This window comes from Cottoperca gobio, chromosome 2 (genome assembly GCF_900634415.1).
Source record: "Cottoperca gobio chromosome 2, fCotGob3.1, whole genome shotgun sequence".
Classification (NCBI taxonomy): Eukaryota; Metazoa; Chordata; class Actinopteri; order Perciformes; family Bovichtidae; genus Cottoperca; species Cottoperca gobio.
This window is the reverse complement of record NC_041356.1, coordinates 12660155-12682338: the sequence shown is the minus strand read 5'-3', so window position 1 is coordinate 12682338 and position 22184 is coordinate 12660155. Positions and strand designations below refer to the sequence as shown.

At 39.7% G+C, this 22184-nt stretch overlaps 2 protein-coding genes across 5 annotated transcripts in view; both read left to right on the top strand.

The window, feature by feature from the left end:
- Window positions 1-91: 91 nt before the first annotated feature.
- Window positions 92-2588, top strand: LOC115017479 (fas apoptotic inhibitory molecule 1-like). Its single transcript, XM_029445964.1, has 4 exons — window positions 92-240; window positions 533-761; window positions 1015-1064; window positions 1600-2588. The coding sequence occupies exons 1-4, from the start codon at window positions 124-126 to the stop codon at window positions 1747-1749; spliced, it is 546 nt and encodes a 181-aa protein (XP_029301824.1). The 5' UTR covers window positions 92-123; the 3' UTR covers window positions 1750-2588.
- Window positions 2589-3151: 563 nt separating this feature from the next.
- Window positions 3152-22184, top strand: part of agap1 (ArfGAP with GTPase domain, ankyrin repeat and PH domain 1) — a 126447-nt gene continuing 107414 nt past the window's right edge. For all 4 annotated transcript variants that reach the window (XM_029445549.1, XM_029445550.1, XM_029445548.1 and 1 more), the window contains exon 1: window positions 3152-4249. In XM_029445549.1, the coding sequence (XP_029301409.1) occupies window positions 4087-4249 (163 nt within the window). In that variant the 5' untranslated portion in view covers window positions 3152-4086. The remainder of the gene's footprint in view (window positions 4250-22184) is intronic.

The following is a 22184-nucleotide window of genomic DNA, read 5'->3' as shown; positions in this document are numbered from 1 at the left end:
AGGACTGGTGGAGATCTGGTGAAGGACTGGTGCAGGTCTGGTGAAGGACTGCTGGAGATCTGGTGAAGATCTGGTGAAGAACTGGTGCAGATCTGGTGAAGGACTGCTGGAGATCTGGTGAAGATGCTGGGTGGAGATCTGGTGGCGGTGTGGGAGGTGGCGCTGAGCGACGGCGTCCACAGGGTGGAGTTTGCTCACGGCACCACCACGGGGAAACGTGTCGTGTACGTCAACGGGCAGGTGAGACATCTGCTGGTGTTTTAGATTAAAACTAGTATTATTATTATTATTACTAATATTACGTAAAGTAACTTAATGTCTCCAGTCTCTTAAAACTGAATCTGCAAAAACATGAAAAAGATGAAGAACACTGAAGAACATTGAAATGAAGCAACAACGTTCAAAGGTTTTGACTTGTGTTCATGGTTATGATAATTAAGTGTTTGAGCGTCTTGAGTCTCCTCGACCCTCGGGCGGAGGCTCCACCCGCAGAATGAAGGGAAGTGAAGTGTCAGCAGTTTGTCCCCGACAGGAAGTGGTCAGAAGAGACTGGCTCTTCAAGCTGGTGGGGAAGGAAACGTTCAGCGTGGGGAGCTGCAACACCAGAGCCAGCGTGCTGATCGAGGCCGTCAGCGGCTTCTCCTACGAGTACTCGCTGGAGGTGGACGGGAAGAGTCTGCAGAAGTTCACCCACGACCGGGACCAGACCTCCAAGACATGGCTGCTGAAGGTGGAGGGGGAGGACTGCAGGGTGGTGCTGGGTGAGGCTGTTAGCAAACATGTCTTATAACGTAGTATTATCATCAAAATGTACTAAAAGTATCTGTATGCAGAACGGCTCTCTATTTATAATAATAATCTTTTCTAAAAGCTCAAAGACAGAAAAATAAACGAACATGAAGGATTTTAATATTGTAGTTCATCAAAGTGGAGCCAATTGAAAATGCTGTGTGTACAAGTGTGAAGGTTCGTGATATCATATCGTGACTTGTTTGTATTTAACTTTCAAAACAGACAAAGACACGATGGACGTTTGGTGCAACGGGCAGAAAATGGACACGATGGTGAGACTCACTTTACAAAGTACACACAGAAAGAAACACGTCCATCCTGTTTGAGAGGAAGCGTGATAAAAGTTTATTTCTTCTTATTCATTAACGCAAAGAAGAAGCGTTTCGCTCTGATAAAGAAATGAAACGAAGGGAAGCAGATTATGAGTTTGTGATTTACTCATAATTTAGATTTACCAGGTCACAATTATAATAAAGTAAATGAACACCTCCCAAAGTATCAGCGCTGGTTCCCAACGTGTGGGTCGAGACCCCTGTAAGCAGCCATTAGATCAATCTGAGGGTCGAAGCATTACTGGATGATTTCACCTCCAAAACATAAAGAAAAAGATCACGTTTTGCTTCAATGGGTATTGAGAGGTCACATTACTTTACTTTGAAAGGGTCACGGGCCAAACAGGTTAGAAACTGATTTCTAAAAAAAGTCCTCTTTCAAAATAAGAAACTTAGATTTGAAGCATTTAAAGGAAACATGTGATAAAAGATGTAATACTGAAGCTCTGGTTGTGTTTTGGTGGCGCCTCCACAGGGAGAGTTCGTGGACGACGGCACAGAGACACACTTCATGTTGGGGGAACACGAGGGCTGCATCAAGGCGGCGAGCAGTGGGAAGAGACAGAGCGGCATTGTGCATCACTTACTGCTGGACGGACAGAAAGTAGCAGCTTCAACACAATAGAGCCGGACTTTTCAAAGAGACTGGGAAAAGTACAAATACTGAGGGGGGGGGACACAAAGTGACTACACAGAGACTTAACAACTATAAAGTGTGTGCAGTGTTGCTGCTTTGTAGGATAAATATAACAAATAAACACTGAAATGTGCAGCTTAACATTCTTGTATATTTAGTCATTTTATATACTAGGTGATTATTTGCAATTTTATTTTGAAGGGGTCCTACATTAAGTAAATCCTGGAGTCAAATGAACAAAGTAAGAAATCAGAGAAATGTTTTTGCGCACGATCCACGCAATGAGTATCTCCTTGAATGCTGCTGCGTCAAGCGCGCGGTGGTTAGCCAGAGGAAGACCGGAATAAGAAAGGTTTTAGGTTTCAAAATAAAAGCGTCAAATATGTCGCAAATGTGTTAACACAGCTGGACCTTATGAAATTAAATACACAGACTATACTTTTCTCCTCCCAGACTACAGAAACATTGTTTCATCAATTAGTGTCTTAAAGTTACATAATTTAATTTGGCTGCAAGTGTTAAGAGTGTATGAAAATAAGTCTAAACATTAATATAAACATATAGTGTTTTTAATAGTTAGCAAACTTAAAGAAACCGATAAATGTCCAGTTCCTGCCACTAGTAGCCTACAAATGCAAACTTCACCACACCAACTTAAACATTGTATTAATTGTATAATATTGTGAATAATGTTTAATAATATCCTGTTGATGGTACGTCTTAAATAAAATACTAATAAACATTACTGTCATATTATGTCAACACATTTGTCATGAAATCTGCAACGTTCTTTCTGTATAACCACTCTTGTGTATTCATTCATTAGGAAAACAATAAAGAAAATCAACTCAAAATACTCAAGTACTTAAGTACAATGTTGTTGTCATTTTTCATACACAAACATTTCCTGGTTACAACCTCTCACATGGAAGGTTTTCGGTTTTCCTTTTAATGATTTTAATGTATTTTGTGACACATTTCTCACTATTTTACTACGATTAATTAATGTAGAAAGTAATCCGCAGATCAATCCATAGTTAAGCAAGAGCTCCGCCTCAACTAATCCAACACTTTGACATCAAGGCATGAGTAATAATAATCTAATGATGTCATATATTATATTGTATTAAGTACTTTAAGAACATTTTCCTGATTATACTTGCATGCTTTTACTTAAGTGACGTTTTAAATGCAGGACTTTTACTGTAACATAGTATTTTTACTGTGTGGTATTTGTACATTTGCTTAAATACTGAACTACTTGACTTTTTCTTTCCACCACTGGTATTTCAGCGTGTTTTACTTTGAAAGTCCTCACCGGAACCTGCGCTGTTCAGTATGCGCGGCTTGAACGCACCGGAGGTTAATGACGTTCCCGGCCGGGATACTGTGGCTCTACACGGGATGGACCTCACAACAGTACGGGAAGGGGGTACGGCTCAGTGTTTGGGCGCCGTACGCAGGACCTACCTGTAATATACGTGTTGTTGAACAACACCTGGATTCATTTTAAGGTGAAATCACGCGATTTGACGGTTCAAATTAAAATTGACGAGGATCTTGTTACGCAGCTGGTCCCGGAGACAAAACAACGGACGCACGGACGGGAACAGGCATCCTAACTGCCCCTCCACGAACTGTTTACCAAGCTGCTTTCATGTATATGTTTTAAATGGCTGCTTTCGGCTCCTCTCCGGGGCTCTAACCCCGCACTCTGTCGTTATGTAAAGCCGACTTTAACGGCTGAAAAACGGTGAGTTTTCCCCTCTTCTCCCCTCCGGCTGGGAAGCTACAGCTAGTTAGCTTAGCCTAGCCGCCTAGCAACAAGGCCGTTTTTTATCCTCCTCGTCTGGTCAGTTTATGGCTGTAAGTGACTCTAAAAGCTCTTTAAAACCCACATAAACTGGAGCAAGTGTCACTTTTAATCCCACTCGGACTGTGAGGATATGGGGAAGCCTTGCTCAGCCTGCTGCACATCTGTCACCGCACCGGAATTGGAAACCGGGACACCCCGGGGAACAGCTGCCTTCTCCGGCCAGTAGCAGCAGCCTGGTCGCCTCCGCCAAAAACAAGCGCTGGAATATATGTTGCACCAGGCATGTAGAGGATAAACTGCGCATGTACAGGCAGAACACACTCTACTCACCTTACATTCATTGTTAACTCGTGTGTTAACTTCACCAGGGTACATAGGAGAAAAGCATGATTTAAGGCTCCCCCCTCCTGGAGGTCACAGCTTTCACCTTCCTATCTGTCACCCTCCGCTCCACGACACACACACACACACCGTCGGATCATCCGGTTACAAGTCCACCGGTTGCAGTGATGAACTACCAGCAGCATCTGGCCAACTCGGCCGCCATCCGATCCGAGATCCAGAGGTTTGAGTCGGTCCACCCCAACATCTACTCCATCTACGAGCTGCTGGAGCGCGTGGAGGAGCCGCTGCTGCAGAACCAGATCCGGGAGCATGTCATCGCGATTGAAGGTAGGATGCTGGTGTGTGTGTGTGTGTGTGTGTCAACATACCCTACAACATTGTGACAACCCTGGGTAATCTTTACATCCTGAAATACCTCAAAGCCTGGAAGTGTCTGTTAAATGTGGTGCGTTCAGAGTGAAGTGTTGTGGCTTCTCTGCTCAGCAGCTGCTTTCATTGTCTGCTTGTTTTTAGTAATGAAGTCTGTTTTCCACATTTAAAATAAAGTATTGCATGAGGTTAAAGTCCTCAATGAGCTGCAAGTCTCCTTGTTCTTTAACAAGTGATGACGCTGTTATTATACTTAGTGTGAGTTGTTTGGGATATAGGTTGACCCCAGCAGTAATATTTAGGTGCATATTGCTTGTTGCACATTATTATTACCACTAATTGGCCTTTCCTTCAAGGATTGTCCTTTTAAAAGCATCGTTTGTCTCACAGAAACCCTTTTTATTAACCTTAACACAGACATAATGTTTTATAATACACTCTGAAAGGTACTTTGTTGTACCTTAAAGGATCGTGGTGATGTACTGAGCGGGACCTGTGTTTGTACTAAGATGTGTAAAACAATATAGCACTCAGTATTGATTTATTGATTGTTGGGGGAGGAGCTGGTGTCATCATCGCAAAGGCTTGCCATGACATGTTATACATACATACTGTGACTCGGTGAACGACTGTTAGAGATGCAAGAATCACACGTGGTTTTATCCTTAAACCAGTAAATTACTTCACACTGTCACACACAAGCAGAAGTTACATAAAAAGGTAAATAATACAGTACAATCATTCTCTGATCATTCACCTGGGATCACATAAACAGTGGAGATGTGAAGGGAACCTGGTTTCACTGAGAGCACGGTGGTGTGTTGGCGTCTGCAGACGTCCGTTTGTCTCATACCTGACTGTTTAGAAGAATACGTTTTGTGGAGCCGCTGTATTTGTGCGTCGGTCGACTTTGTTTATCTGCATGTTGTACACAACCTGCGCTGAGATGCACAGATGTGTTCAGTCGGCAGAGACCAGAACGAGCGCGAACACGTCTACAAGGACAAGAGATACAAGAATCACACGTGGTTTTATTGTTAAACCGATAAATTACTTCAAATTGATGCAGAAATCTTGTCAATTCCATCCCTGAAGTGGAAAATGTGAATTAAAACACATGTTGAACGTCTTTCACCTCAGAACATGTCAGACGCTGCGATGAAAAGACTTTCACTATATTACACCAAGATATAATATTAAAATGTGTGAAAACACCTGTGGTGTTTATGTAGAAGGTAACGTTTCCTCTCTTATCCAGTTTTAAGACACTTTCTACATCCTGGTGTTTTTAACTCTGTATTTGAAGGATCTTAATCTCAGAGAAACAAGCTGACAGACAAACAGCGTGCAGGAGGACTCTGATGTTTAACCTTTGAATCAGAGAGAGGAGAACTCCCATGATGCACCGCTGCTGCACCACCACCATAAACTCCAGCTTGTGTTTGATTGAGAGAACCGTAGCGGCAGAACATGACATGTTGTTGCAGTTCTGTTTCAGATATCTTTGCAAGATGTGGACTAAAGTGAATGGGGTTTGGTTTGAGGGAGATTTAGTGGATCATTTGAGGAATAATGGATTTGGACACAAAAGCAGGATCTAAATTGAATGAAAGTCTGCATTAGGACCAGTTGAGTGAATGTGCTCTGTGGCTGCACAGCTGTCTGAGCTACATAACACAATAGAGTCGCCGCCTGCTACTTTACTCATTTCCATTTCCCCTGAATTCCCTGGTGACTCATTCAGCTTCATGCTGGAAATAACCCCGGACAGCAGTAGCAGTAGTAGTAGCAGTAGTAGCAGTAGCAGCAGCAGCAGCAGTAGTAGCAGCAGCAGTAGTAGCAGCAGCAGCAGCAGCAGCAGCAGTAGTAGTAGCAGCAGTAGCAGCAGTAGTAGTAGCAGTAGCAGCAGTAGCAGCAGCAGCAGTAGTAGTAGCAGCAGCAGTAGTAGTAGTAGTAGCAGCAGCAGTAGTAGCAGTAGCAGCAGCAGTAGTAGTATAGTAGTAGCAGTAGCAGCAGCAGTTGTAGTAGCAGCAGTAGTAGCATCAGCAGCAGTAGTAGCAGCAACAGTAGTAGTATAGTAGTAGCAGCAGTAGTAGCAGCAGCAGCAGTAGTAGCAGTAGCAGCAGTAGTAGCAGCAGCAGCAGCAGTAGTAGCAGCAGTAGTAGCAGTAGTAGCAGCAGCAGTAGTAGCAGCAGTAGTAGCAGCAGCAGTAGCAGCAGTAGTAGTAGCAGCAGCAGTAGTAATAGTAGCAGTAGTAGTAGCAGCAGCAGTAGCAGCAGCAGTAGCAGTAGTAGTAGCAGTAGCAGTAGCAGTAGCAGCAGCAGTAGTAGCAGTAGCAGTAGCAGCAGTAGCAGCAGCAGCAGTAGTAGTAGTAGTAGCAGCAGCAGTAGTAGTAGCAGCAGCAGCAGTAGCAGCAGCAGCAGCAGCGTCCTGCTGTCTCTGCCCCTCAGTGCACATCTGGACGTGTTGCTCAGAGTCATGTCACGTTACACAAGCTCTCCGTTTGTGTTGTTATGTAAGTAAGTTGTCGGTTTCTGACTGCGTGGAGACGCTGCAGGCGAGAACACGTTGCTTCATGTGTCGTCCGTCCTGAGATCTTTGAGCTGCTTTGCTTTTAGAAAATGTCTTTGTGTAAAGAGAACATCAGTCACATTACATAACGCCTCATTTACATATTGAACATGAACACTTGATATAAACAGTGTTGATGTGAGTCATGAAGTGGGGAAGCTTCATGTTTGACCCTGTTCACCTGTATATAAAGCAGGTGACTCACATCTCGCCACATGTTCTCCCGCGGCGCTGGGGCTCATTTGCATCATGTGAGGTGTGTGTGTGTGTGTGTGTGTGTGAGGAAGGATGTCCTGCCAGCCAGGTGACACTGACCCACTTTCTGGGTCTGCTGTTATGAACACTTCACTGAACATCACACGCTTCTCTTTCCCACAGCGGGAAACAGTCGGGTTTTACAGACTTCCAGATTGTTAACAGCAGCAACACAGAAGTGTGTTTGTGTCGCAGCAGGTTCTGGATGTTTGGACACATTAGTGTTGAAATGCTGAATGATCTCTGACATCAGAGCACTTTGTAATACCATAAGATATGTGGCCCCGGCATCACAGGGGCTCCTCAGGGTGAGCTAAACAAACAACCTGCAGACACTTCAGGGTTCAAAACATGTCATGGATTTATTCTTCACAGCTTTATTTATCTGACTGAGAACATCCCTTTAATAATAACACGTGTACATAATACTCACACACAGATTTATTTCAGTGCTTGTGAAGCTTATTAATGTAGGAATATACGTTTGTTTTAATGTATTTAAAATCTTATTATTATGATAATTCATTTAAATGTTATTGATTTAGTATTAAACTTCTGGGTTCATCCTTTTTATTCCCACTTATCAATATTTCATACAAAGTGCTTGAACTGCTCTAAAACCCTTCAGTCGGTTACGTACACGTTTCTTCTTCTCTCCTTTTGTCTCCTGCTGCTTTGTCTTAGTCCAGCCTGCAGTCAGTGAACGCACCACGTGACCCAGTTAGCCTCGCCGCCGTGTGTCTGCGTGTTTGTTCTTCCTCTCTTTCTGTCAGGATTGTGCCACATAATGCGCTCCAGTTTCATCCGTGTGTGCCGACTCTGATGCAATGTGTGTGTTACTGCGGACGACGTGGGGACGAAGCACCGTGTGTGTGTGTGTTGTGTTGTGTTGTGTGTTGTGTTTGTGTGTGTGTTGTGTGTGTGTGTGTGTGTGTGTGTGTGTGTGTGTGTGTGTGTGTCTGGTAATAACAGTAATAAGATGCTTTTTAAACGTTACATAACTCGGGTCTGTCTTGAGAAGTTACGCTGCGATCTCTGCACCTTTTGTCCACAGCCCCCCCCCCCCCCCCCACACATTATGTGCTCTCTGCAAAGTGGTTGTGTACTTTCTCTTTAGTTTAACCCACAATCAGTGGTTGTCCTGCAGGCTTTCTTTCATTAGGCCTGATGTACGAGGTGAAGCATGAGTCACCATCAGGGTGAAGCTCGGCGAGCACTCGGTGGAGGCGGCGGCTGATACTGGGCCTTTGCATTGTGGGTAACCGTGTGGGGACGATTATGAAACATTTCGGCAGTAACACGACAACATGAAGCTTAATATGGGATCTGAAGAGTTCCATGTGTACGGTCAGAGAGTAAACTGAAGAGTCTGTTCATCCATCGCTGACGGGTCAACATTAAATGTCACATCAAGAATTCACACATTCCTGAAGCCAAACTTCACAAATTGCTCTTTTTTGTCCAAATCTTTCCAGTACTTTCATTATCAATCTATGAAATAGTCCAAGGTTTGTCTTTAAACGTCTTGTTTTGTCACTTTAATATGAAACAACAAATATTGACATTTAAAGATTCTATAGAGTTAAAAGTTGGTTAATCGTCTTAGCTTATTATTATTATTATTATTATTATTATTATTATTATTATTATTATTATCATTATTATTATTATTATTATTATTATTATCATTATTATTATTATCATTATTATCATTATCATTAATATTATTATTATTATCATTATTATTATTATTATTATTATTATTATTATTATCATTAATATTATTATTATTATCATTAATATTATTATTATTATCATTATTATCATTATTATTATCATTATCATTAATATTATTATTATTATCATTATTAGTATTATTATTATTATTATCATTATATATTATTATTATTATTATTATTATTATCATTAATATTATTATTATTATCATTATTATCATTATTATTATCATTATTATTATTATTATTATCATTATTATCATTATTATTATCATTATTATTATCATTATTATTATTATTATTATTATTATTATTATCATTAATATTATTAATATTATTATCATTAACATTAGATGTAATCACACGTGTGTGTTCTGCACAGGCCTTATGATTCATTTTTAATAAAGCAACATTAATTATTTGTATAGTTTTATTAGTAAGTGTTCTAATTACTGCTTCACTTTTCATTGTTACCTTTTATTAAAGAAGGTGAACATATTACACACATTTACCGGTCTGAGCATTTAAACTCGAATAAATAACATTAAAATGTAATAATTAATCCTAGTTGTGTCAGTAACAACACATGGAGCCGGGTCAGAGGTCAGAGGTCGCTCAGTGTTAACCAGCTGATCCAGTGAGACGAGGTTAACTGGGATTAGCAACTTTTCCGGCTTCCTTTAATCTGCCTCCGCTGCGTTGTGTGGATCCGTTAAACTCAGATTACAGGTCAAGACCTGCGAAGGACTCGGCGCCGTGGAGAGAGGCAGGAAAGGGTTGATGGTAAAGCGTGATTACATCCTCTTACACGCAGTCGTGGTTACACTGTGTTAACAATAACTACGACTCCCAGGGTGCATTTGGGTAACACGCATCCAATCACAGGGCTTCAAATTCTGTCGCAACATTAAAAGTACCCATTTTACAAAACTTAAAACGCAACATAAAAGTTTAAATCGGTTGTTCTGACTGCAAGAGAGGCTCATGGGTAATGTAGTTTTCAAAGCCAACTACCAGCTGAGAAAAACCTGCTTTCTCAGAAGCATAATGTTACCTGATCGGATCGTTTCTACTCTCTGTGTCTGCTGCGACGTTTAGAAGGAGAAGTGTAGAAGTCATTGTAGTTGGAGGAGATGATGCATTCAGGGCAGTCTGACGTAATCTTCCTCCAGATGAACTCGCTGCTTTCATCTCTCTGAGCAGCTTTAGGATGTCGAGGGGCCGGCTTGCATCACGACATCTTACATTTGGATCATTTCCTCCTTTATTTTGACACGATTCTTTTAATGTCTATATTTGAACGGACCGTCGACACGTTGTATAAATAGTAAACAGAAATATGGACGCTGGAAATACAAAACCTGCCAGAGCTGCTGGACATGAGACTTCCCCAGTGTGTCTACGTTCGTTCCGCACTTCCTGTCTCGTGCAGCCGTCCATCACAGTCCTGCGTCCACACAACGAGATAACGAGATAACGAGCTCATTGTTTAACTGGAAGAACTACGGTCTCCTAATGAAACCTTCAAGGTTCTTTATTTATGGTCTTCATACAGAATAATAATTTCTGCATGTGTGCACCCAGACAGAACTGCAAAACTGAAATGCCTCGTGCAGTTAATTATCCTGTTGGCCCTGAACGCATCCTCCTCCTCCTCCCAACCACACAACTCTCCCAAAGTCTTCACACTTCCTTCTAAACGTCACTTTTAAACACACCAGAGTCCTGAAGAGGAAACGATCCGACAGCTTCGTGTTGTGACGATCAGGTAACATTATGCTTCTGAGAAAGCAGGTTTTTCTCAGCTGGTAGTAAAACTACATTACCCATGAGCCTCTCTTGCTGTCAGAACAACCGATTTAAACTTTTATGTTGTGTTTTCAGTTTTGTAAAATGGGTACTTTTAATGTTGCGACAGAATTTGAAGCCCTGTGATTGTGACTGACTTCATTTTAAATGTTTGTTCTTATCTCTGCCAGGACCCTTTTGAAGAAATCTTTTATTCCTGGTTAAATGAATGAACAAGTATCTCACGCTCTGAATGAAGACGGTTGTGGTTAAAAGCGTGTTTCCCGTCACTGCTTTGTAAGGTCCATAATCACCAGAAAGTAAATGAAACATATTTTCAGCGTTTTCAGGGAAAGAAATAGTTAAATATCTGTAACCCCGAGGCGTCCCTCCTCTTGTTGTAATTGGACTCAGCTGAGGAAGGCTCACCTGCGAGCGCTATAAATACCAGCGTCTCGATGATGCAGGGATCTCTGGGTAAAGCCCCTCCTCCCTGCGGCGTCCCATTAGGGGAATGTCGTTATCAGCCATCCCAAACACATGACTGCACTCGACTGCAGCAGCGTTTTACAGCAGCGATGGTGTTTTTCATCTGTTGGTGACCTTCGACGACCCGTGAAGCTCTTTACTCGGACTCGTTTTTGTTCGAGGTGGTTCACCGAGGAAGGAACACAGTTTGTTCTTCATGAATGAGGCAACGGACACATGATGGAGCTGAGCACCGTCAACAGCACTTTAAGTTCTATAATCACAGCGAGAGACGCCGCAGGCCTCTTATTACACAACGTGTAGAAGAGTAAATAACCAAATAAAAATCAGGATTTCTCCCAACAAATACCTTGTTTTATTTATAATATTATAGGGATTAATATATTATAAAGATTAATATATGCAACATACAGTTTACCTAAGACATAAAAATAAATAAAACAATGCAAGAAGAAATATAAATAAAATAATGCAAAAATAAATATAAATAAAATAATGCAAATATAAATTAAATAATGCAAAAAGAAATATAAATAATGCAAAAAGAAAAATACATAAAATAATGCAAAAAGAAATATAAATAAAATAATGCAAATATAAATAAAATAATGCAAAAAGAAATATAAATAAAATAATGCAAGAAGAAATAACTTCAAATAATAATCCCTTTGTATAATTGTGCCAATATGCTTATGGTTTTATGTAAAACAATTAGTTTTTTTCAGGCTCTCAAATATCTGTATTAGTTTCCATTTGCTTCAGTCGAGCTCTATAAACCGATAATTCGATCTGAATCCTTTCATCCTCAGTTCCTCCGTCTGAAGATACAAACCCGTGAAGACGTGTGTGTGACACCAACATCACGCTCACTAATTGGTTTAGAACTGCAAGTATTTTTGGCACAAATTACTTTTAAAACCCTCATTTTGTACAAAACACAATTAGCTGCGGTGTGTCGCCGTGATTACAGCCGGCAGAGCAGACGGATCCACAAAAGGAAACATTAGTTCCACCTTTTGCTTCTGCAAAGCATTGAAAGCCTTTCTCACAATATTCCAGTTTAATTTAGCACCCTGGTTTATTTCAGCAGGACGTTAGTTACAGCTGCAGCTCACGATTATATGCAATGTCCATTCTGTTCTCCAGTAATCAGTTATCAGTAATCAGTCAGTTGTTTGCTCTTAAATGTGAGATAATGGTGAAAATGGAATCAAAGAATTTTAAATAAATTGTTAAATCTATCAAATTAATATTTGTTATTGATTTAAGAAGCAGAAATCAGAGAAACTTTCCCTGATCTTCCTTTCATCAATTGATGATGTAAATAGTTAGTGATTACATTTTACTTCAGCGTCTTGTTCTGTTATGTTCTGTTATGATCTGTTATGATCTGTTATGATCTGGTTTGATCTGGTTTGATCTGGTTTGATCTGTTATGATCTGTTATGATCTGTTATGATCTGGTTTGATCTGTTATGGTCTGTTATGGTCTGGTTTGATTTGTTATGATCTGTTATGATCTGTTATGATCTGTTATGATCTGTTATGGTCTGTTATGATCTGGTTTGATCTGTTATGATCTGTTATGATCTGTTATGGTCTGTTATGGTCTGTTATGATCTGGTTTAATCTGGTTTGATCTGTTATGATCTATTATGATCTGTTATGATCTGGTTTGATCTGGTTTGATCTGTTATGATCTGGTTTGATCTGTTATGATCTGTTATGATCTGGTTTGATCTGTTATGATCTGGTTTGATCTGTTATGATCTGGTTTGATCTGTTATGATCTGGTTTGATCTGTTATGATCTGGTATGATCTGTTATGATCTGGTTTGATCTGTTATGATCTGTTATGATCTGGTTTGATCTGTTATGATCTGGTTTGATCTGTTATGATCTGTTATGATCTGGTTTGATCTGGTTTGATCTGCTATGATCTGGTTTGATCTGTTATGATCTGTTATGATCTGTTATGATCTGTTATGATCTGTTATGATCTGGTTTGATCTGGTTTGATCTGTTATGATCTGGTTTGATCTGGTTTGATCTGTTTTGATCTGGTTTGATCTGGTTTGATCTGTTTTGATTTGTTATGATCTGGTTTGATCTGTTATGATCTGTTATGATCTATTATGATCTGTTATGATCTGGTTTGATCTGGTTTGATCTGTTATGATCTGGTTTGATCTGGTTTGATCTGTTTTGATTTGTTATGATCTGGTTTGATCTGTTATGATCTGGTTTGATCTGGTTTGATCTGTTATGATCTGAAGCAAACAAACAAACACAATGGGCAGTTAAGTGCTTTGAAGACTGCCGTCAGGATAAAGCTGTGGTCATAGACTTTCAGACGTATACAAAACAGCAGCTCAATAACATGTTGAGAGATTTTTATGCAACCGTCAGAAACGGTAAAGGCGAACTATATGGCCTGAGCAGTTCTATCGGTCTACGTGCTGGACTCAACCGGCACATAAATATGTTCACTAGCTGTTAGTGTGAGGTGGTTGCTATGCAACAACACTATGTTCTGTGCAGAAGGCAACGGAGGGACTATTTTATTTTGAACATCATTATTTAATAATATAAACTATTTAAATTGGAGTGTGTATTTTTCTTTCATATTGCCACACTTGGTAACCGTTTTATAAAAGCAATAGCTTCAGACCGTGATATATGATCATTATATCACAGGTAAGAGGGTTGTGCCACGCCCCTTAACTGTGATGTAATGACCATATACCACGGCCTGTCGTCAGCTATTGCTTACATATACACACACGTATACATATATACATGTATACATACACACGTATACATATACACACGTATACATATATACACACACACGTATACATAGATACACGTATACATATATACACACACACACGTATACACATATACACGTATACACACACACACACGTATACACATATACACGTATACATGTATACACACACACACGTATACATAAATACATATATATATATACACACACAGTCTGGCATTACTATCCTTTTACAAACATTGGAGAAAACATTTCACATCTGATTAATAGATAATAAAAGTCCTGTCAACCTCTGCCAATCATATCCGTGATGAATGCTGCTTTGCCTCCTCGACTCTCAATAAGTCTTTAATGGGTCGTTGTGTCTGAATAATGCAGCGCTGCAGGCGTTGTCATGTCTCTGCTGATTGGCTGATCTGAATCTCTTTCTCTCCCATCTTCCTGTCCCGGTCTGTCCTGCATCTCAATGTTTTGGCTTCTTTTTGCACTTTTGTGACCTCGAGCATTTCCTGCACTTCAGTCTGTGGACAGTGAGTCACGATTCATCATTTTGTGCTCAAATCCCTTGTCGGTGTCCAGATATTGAGGAATACGTAGATTTATGTCTGCAGTGCTGCTTCCTCTGCAGAAAGATGCAGTTTAACATAAACCCACACATGTCTCTGAAGAGTAGATATTTGCATGTGTTGAATAGAAACGCTGTTCTTGCAGCCCTGAATAACTTTAATAATTAAATTACATTTTATGTATTTATTTTTAAACACCAAATCCCCTGATTTTAATATATTTTAATTTAAATGAATTTATCTAATATACAACGCCCCCTTTTTATTTAAATACATTTAATTGTATGTTTTTGTTTGTTTGTTTTGTCCCTTCTATTTTAATATATTTTTATTTTATTAATTGTATTTAAATGTATTTATTTTAGACTACAGTCGAGATCACTTGAACATACAGGAGTGCAATGCTAATACAAATAAATATACGATAATTAAATATCCTTCCAAACTAACTATGAAAGTGGAAACTTTGTTGGACTTTCCTCCAATACTGCAGTTAAAGCATATTTAATGAGAAAAATAACTATTATAAATAAATATAAATATAGAAGAAACAAATATTCAACAAATGATTTAATTAAAAATGACTGATATCTTTTTATATTCTCTGAATGAAACCTGCCGTTAGTTTCCTGCAGAGCACAAACAGGAAGTCTGTGACGCTGCAGAAGGACTTTGGGAAGCTGATCATTAGCTTTGTGTTTTATCTGCTGAGGTTTAGAGGAAGTATTCACTTCTCCAACCAGAACAGACCACAGGGAGCTCTCACAGGTTCCTCCTTCTACGGGTATCAGGTGTTGGAACAACAGTCTCATGCAGACGTTCTACTCTCAGATCTTAAACGTGTCTTTCATTTAGTTTTAGTAAGAGACGCTCTGTATTTAAGAGAGCGGCCAGGAAGCAGCGCGTCGGAGCAGCCGGCCGCTCTGAAGCTGCAGACGCTGACGGGACCAACACAATGGAGCGACGCAGATCTCCTGCAGGTGTAAAAATAGTCCCTCTGGCTTCCTGCCCACCGCTCCAACAATGCGCTTACTTTTTACGTGTTGTCGGGAGGGCGGCCCTCATCACAAAGCTCTGGTTGTGGTGCAGAAACACGACGCGGTGTGTGACTGGGGGGTAATGTCACTTCCTGTTCCATCCAACTCTTCTTGGAAGGTCTCGGAGGAAATCTGACCGCCAACGTCTCTAACGTTTATACAAGCTCTCCTCCTCTCCTCGTTCCCTCTCCTCCTCTCCTCGTTCCCTCTCCTCCTTGTTTCTTCTTGTGATGTCACTTCCTGCTCCCCGATGTCTTCGTGTAAGGCGCGGTGGTGGCGCAGGTCTCTGAGGACGGAGCAGATCTGATTTCTGCGTGTGAGCTCCTGCTTGTCCTGCATGTTTTGCGAGGCGTGCAGCAGATGCTCGTCAGCCCCTCGAGGCCTCGTTCACCGATAAATGATTTATTTCCTAATTAATGTGACTCCACGCCAGCGATCCTCGTTAGAGCAGACCGTAACGAGGAGGCTGAGGAAGAGTCTTCGTGACTGTTGGTATCAATATGAAATGTGCTGTAAACACAGGAGATGTTTATTAATCTAGAAATGTTATGATGTGAAACATAGCAGGAAGTTTCTACTTCCTGCGGTCGACACACCGATCAGTTTGTCAGATACAACATTTACAGACGTTATTTTGGACGTTCACGGATGAACTGATGATGAAAACAATGATTTGTTGGAGAGGATGATGAAGCTCGTTATATCAGATTAAAGTAGGAACACGTCAGATTAAGCCGTGTGGTGGATTAAAGGTGTGTAGTGTTGAGAGGACGAAGGAAACACCAACGTCTCATGTTCTCATCACCAGCGCAGTATTCATGTGTTGTATCAGGATACGTCACAGAAGATCAGAGTAAACGCATAACGAGCTTCACAAAGCGTGAGCGCGTCCGTCAGAGGCCGTGAAGCCCATCTGTCCTTCACTCAGGAAATCAATCCTCCCTCAGCCTTCAGGTCACCAGCTGTCCTCAGCAGCAGCTCAACTCTGGGTCTCTGAGTCTCCTTCTCTCCTCTCCTCCTCCTCTCCTTATCTCTTCTCCTTGTCTCCTCTCCTTATCTTTTCTCCTTGTCTCCTCTCCTTGTCTCTTCTCCTTCTCTCCTCTCCTCCTCCTCTCCTTATTTCTTCTCCTTATCTCTTCTCCTTGTCTCTTCTCCTTGTCTCCTCTCCTCTCCTTGTCTCCTCTCCTCTCCTTGTCTCCTCTCTTCTCCTTGTCTCTTCTCCTTGTCTCCTCTCCTCTCCTTGTCTCCTCTCCTCTCCTTGTCTCTTCTCCTTGTCTCTTCTCCTTGTCTCCTCTCCTCTCCTTGTCTCCTCTCCTCTCCTTGTCTCTTCTCCTTGTCTCCTCTCCTCTCCTTGTCTCCTCTCTTCTCCTTGTCTCCTCTCCTCTCCTTGTCTCCTCTCCTCTCCTTGTCTCTTCTCCTTGTCTCCTCTCTTCTCCTTGTCTCCTCTCTTCTCCTTGTCTCCTCTCCTCTCCTTGTCTCCTCTCCTCTCCTTGTCTCCTCTCTCTCCTTCTCCTTGTCTCCTCTCCTCTCCTTGTCTCCTCTCCTCTCCTTGTCTCTTCTCCTTGTCTCTTCTCCTTGTCTCTTCTCCTTGTCTCCTCTCCTTGTCTCCTCTCCTTGTCTCCTCTCCTCTCCTTGTCTCCTCTCCTCTCATTGTCTCCTCTCCTCCTCTCCATGTCTCGTCCTCCCCTCCTCTCTCCCCCCCCCCCCAGAGTGACTTTGCTGTGACTCACCCTAAAAGCCCCCCTCTTACTCACAAACGGACTGTAATCACTTGTTTTCACTTCCTGCCCAATCAGCTGCTTGTTTTGGCAGAATATCAGACATGCCTGTTTGAGCGACAGCGTGATGGAAACAATCCTAAGAAATGTGAATGGAGTGACAGATGATGCTTTATGTTATTCCCAGACACGCTGTGTTCAGGGGGACAGAGGAAGAAGATGGAGGAGGAGGATTAGACGTGAATTAGGGACGAGGCGACGGGAGGAGGATAGAAAGAGAGGAAAGCTGATCCCTGCAGCCTCCAACAACAAAGCATTCTGGGAGCAAAGTATCTGTGAAATGCAGCGTGGGAAAGTCCTTCAATTAATAATCATGAGGAGAAATAACAAAGTTCAACATCACTAGTGACACGTGTCAGACTTCAGACATGAAGTTCCCACATTATTTTCACCATTTCACCACCGAAGGCTCGTAAACTCATTGTTACCTGTGACCTTTCAAAATAAAAGCACGAGAAAGCGGCAGAAACGTTGTGAATCGTGGTTTCAAGCGTTATTACTGTAGCTACAGTTATTCTCCGCATCACTGAAGAGACAGAAGCTTAGTCACAATGACAGAATTTTGCTTTCCCTCCTTTCACTTTATTTTGACTTCGTATAACAAACATATTTAGAATAAATAACTATTCAAGATAAAATTACAACTTTCAAAAGATTCTCTCAATTATTCTTAATTCGTCTGAAAGCTGTCAAAGTTTAGCAAAATACAATATCACGTGTGTTATCACGAGAGCATCTATTTACAGCTGTTTATCTATTAGCATCAGTGTTTCTGTCAAAGCCAAAGTACTTCCTCTCAGATCGTCTCGCTGCTCTCCTCCATACTGTGTGTGTGTGTGTCTGTGTGTGTCTGTGTGTGTGTGTGTGTCAGTCTGTGTCAGTCTGTGTGTGTGTCTGTGTGTGTCTGTCAGTCTGTGTGTGTGTGTGTGTGTCTGTGTCAGTCTGTGTCAGTGTGTGTGTGTGTGTGTGTGTGTGTCTGTGTCAGTCTGTGTGTGTCTGTGTGTCTGTGTGTGTCTGTGTCAGTCTGTGTGTGTCTGTGTGTCTGTGTGTGTCTGTGTGTGTCTGTGTCAGTCTGTGTCAGTGTGTGTGTGTGTGTGTGTGTCTGTGTCAGTCTGTGTCAGTCTGTGTCAGTCTGTGTCAGTGTGTGTGTGTGTGTGTGTGTGTGTGTGTGTGTCTGTGTGTGTGTGTGTCTGTGTCAGTCTGTGTCAGTCTGTGTGTGTGTGTGTGTGTGTGTGTGTGTGTGTGTGTGTGTGTGTGTGTATTTGTATCTACTCTGTTTGTTCAGTCACATATGATGCAGTTGCTGCAGCCTCATCCTGCCTCTCAGCTGTTATTTTAGGGTTATTTTTACCGCTGCAGTTTAACTCATTTTTAAAGGAACGTTTAAAATGTGTTTTAACGGTTGTTATTAGTGCATCAGTGCATTAGTGTATTATAGTCATCTTGTTTAACAAAACCTTTTTCTCAATTCATGCAAAACCTCCATCGGAAATCGGCCGATTTAACGCACAAATAAGAATAACGTCCGGTTTGGTCTACGATCTCCAGAACGCACTCTTGTCTGGGTTGTTGAAAGGCATTCTGGGAGATGTGGGAAGTGTCGCGGTCTTGAACTTGTGGTCTTTTTATAGACGCACAGAGAGGAATCTGAGCCTGGGAAGTCTGGGGAATGTTTCCAGCAGGGATTTAGAAAGTTGTAGAATTGTGTATAAATCTGATCCACTCACATTTAACATTTAGATTAAAAAGATGTTGAACCTGGTAAAATAATATTTGTGTTGGATATAATCTTTCTAATTCAGTTACAAATCTGTGTTTTCCAAGAGAAAATCTTTCTTTACTCGATTAGAAATCCCTAAATGCTTTACTGACATGCTTTCTTTAACAGTAGGTGTCACTTTCTCTCAAAACATTTGGAAATATGAACAGAAATAAATCCAATAATACATAAGTAAATAAAAGACAATAGGAAAAAGCACTATGGAAAAATAAAGGGATGAAAATAAATAAATTACATTATATATAATAAATAAAAACATTTTAAATATACAAAGAAAAAATATAAATATTTATCTATATAAGTAAATATATACAATAAATAAATACATTCTTTAATTTATTACTCTTTATATTTCCACATTTTTATTTACTTATTTATTATTTTACTTATTCATTCCTTCATGTCCATTTTCACATTTATTTATTTCATTTATACCTCTTTATATTTTAACTTGTATTTATTTCTCTTTATATTTCCAAATGATTAAATCTACATATTTTTAAAGATGTATTCTTTATATTTCTACATTATTATTTACTTATTTATTATTATTATTATATTCCTCTTTATTATTATTCCACATTAATATTTACTTATTTATTTATTATTATTATTATTATTTTATTCCTCTTTATATTTCCACATTATTTACTTATTATTATTATTATAGTTATTGTTGTTATTATTATAGTTATTATTATTATTATTATTATTATTATTATTATTATCGTTATTATTATTATTATTATTATCATTATTATTTTATTCCTCTTTATATTTTATTATTATTATTATTATTATTATTATTATTATTATTATTATTATTATTATTATTATTATTATTATTATTATTATTATTATTATTATTATTATTGTCTCCTGACTCGTGCTTGTCCCAGCAGCAGCGCCCCCTGCAGGTGGGACAACCCCACGACGTGTTTCTCCTTTCACAACAGATTTCAGGCTCCGTCTTCACCGCTGAGTCTTTGGGCTGTTTGGGGTCACGGCTGTCGGCTCAGATGCTCCTCCCGTTCACTCGCAGCTTTTTGTTGTTGGAGGTTTTCGTAGAGCATTTCTAAGAAGGGCTTCGCTGCCTTTTGTTGTATGTTCTGATATTCTGCTTGTGTTTGAAATGTAATTGGTCCCGACACACAGTCGCTCTTTGTTTCATTCAGTCACGTCTCTGTGTTGACTTCAGTTTCCCAGAACAAAGATGTTTTGTGCATCGAGTGGGAAAGTTTCGCTCTCGGCCTTTCTCAACTTTTCCAGAAGGTTTTCTCTGGTTCACCGTCCGTCAGCGGTCGACTGGCACGAAGTTACTTACTAGTTACTTTACAAATGTAAAGTTTTACACACAACATTGTATGATGTTTTGATGTAGAACATTATATACACCTGTACACCTGAAACAAATATTTTATAGTTCCAGCTTCTAAAATGTGAAGATTTGCTGCTTTTCCTTTTAATTCTTTTAATTTAATAACATTTTAATTTAATATTTGTTTACATTTTATTAAAACTTTTAATTTACTTTACTTTTTATATATATTCATCTTTATTTAAAATTTCTTCTTTGATTTAATTTTGCTTTAAACATTTTTATTACTAAATATTTAGTTTGACTTGATTCATTTTATTCTACTTAATCATATAATTTGTATTACCTTTGTTTGTAATGTTATACTGTATATATCTACTAAAAAAGGTGTTCTATAAATACATGTTTACTGTATATTTTTAGTTTAGTTTTTAATTGTATGAATAATTTGTTATAAAACGTTCAAACCGACGATGCTCTGCTGAACCAGCAGGTGGCAGCAGGGAGCTGCGGTGCGTTTAGGTGTTGGAGGAATGCTGGGAATTTGTTATTTTAAACCATCTTTCAAATCCGACCTTTTTAATGACTTTATTTCCGTGCAGGTGTTTTCAGATTCCCTTTAGCTGATCAGTCCTGTGCTCAGGTGCAAAGCAGCACCAACATGCTGCAGTGTTCAGTATTCATTGGAATAATAAAGGTGCAGTCCGCCCTCACTTCTAATAAGCTGCTGGAGTGCCTTTGAGCCCTGCGGCGTGGCGGCGTGGCGGGGTTGTGATGATGGGGTTGCGTGCTCCGTCAGGTGTCTCTGGATGTATGTTGTGGGCCAGCAGAAGTAGGTCACATCCTGATGTGTGTTACAGAGGAGACACCAGGTTAGAACAGCTGCTGCTCAAATGTGCTTCATGTCTGCAGCTGTTATTTTATTATTATTATTATTTTATGTTTCTACATCCAGATGCTTCCAGAAACCTCCTGACATAATCACATTTTATTTTATACTACATAACCCTATTTTTATTTTTGTTGGAATAGAATAGATAATAGCTTACCTTTTGTCAATTCTATTTTAATATAGATTGTAATTGATTTTGTTTTATTTTCGTTTTGTCATTTTGTTTTTACTACACTTTTTATTTTAATTTTAAAATGTAACTTTATTAAGTTTTACTACTATTTTTATATTTAAGTATTTTTATATTCCGTTTAATTTGATTTTACTTATTTTTTAAATTGTTTTATTTTAATTTACTTTATTTTTGTTATATAAATTTTACTACTACATTTAAATAGATTGTTATATTATGCAACTTTAAAAATGTGTTTTAATTTGATATTTTAGCAGAAATACCACGGATTGTACAGTTTTATTATAATAATAATAATAACAATATGAATACTACGAGTGCTAATAATATAATAATATCATCTGCAGTTTGTACCTTGTATCATATAGAAATGCTTTGAACGTTGCCCCGTTCATCAACCTGTTAATCTGGATCTCACACACACACACACACACACACACACACACACACACACACACACACACACACACACTCTCTGAATAATTATCGCCTCGCTCTCTCTAATGATGTCTTGTCTCCAAGGCACGTGTGTACTTGTATGTAGTCGTGTGTGCGTATATATACATGTGTGTGTTCTGTGTGTGTGTACAGGTGTTGTCACGTACACACACACACACACACACTTCCTGTGTGACTTCTCGATTCCCTCAGATATTCTTTTAATCCCAAACGTCTCTGCTGAGCTTTGACACCGTGTGA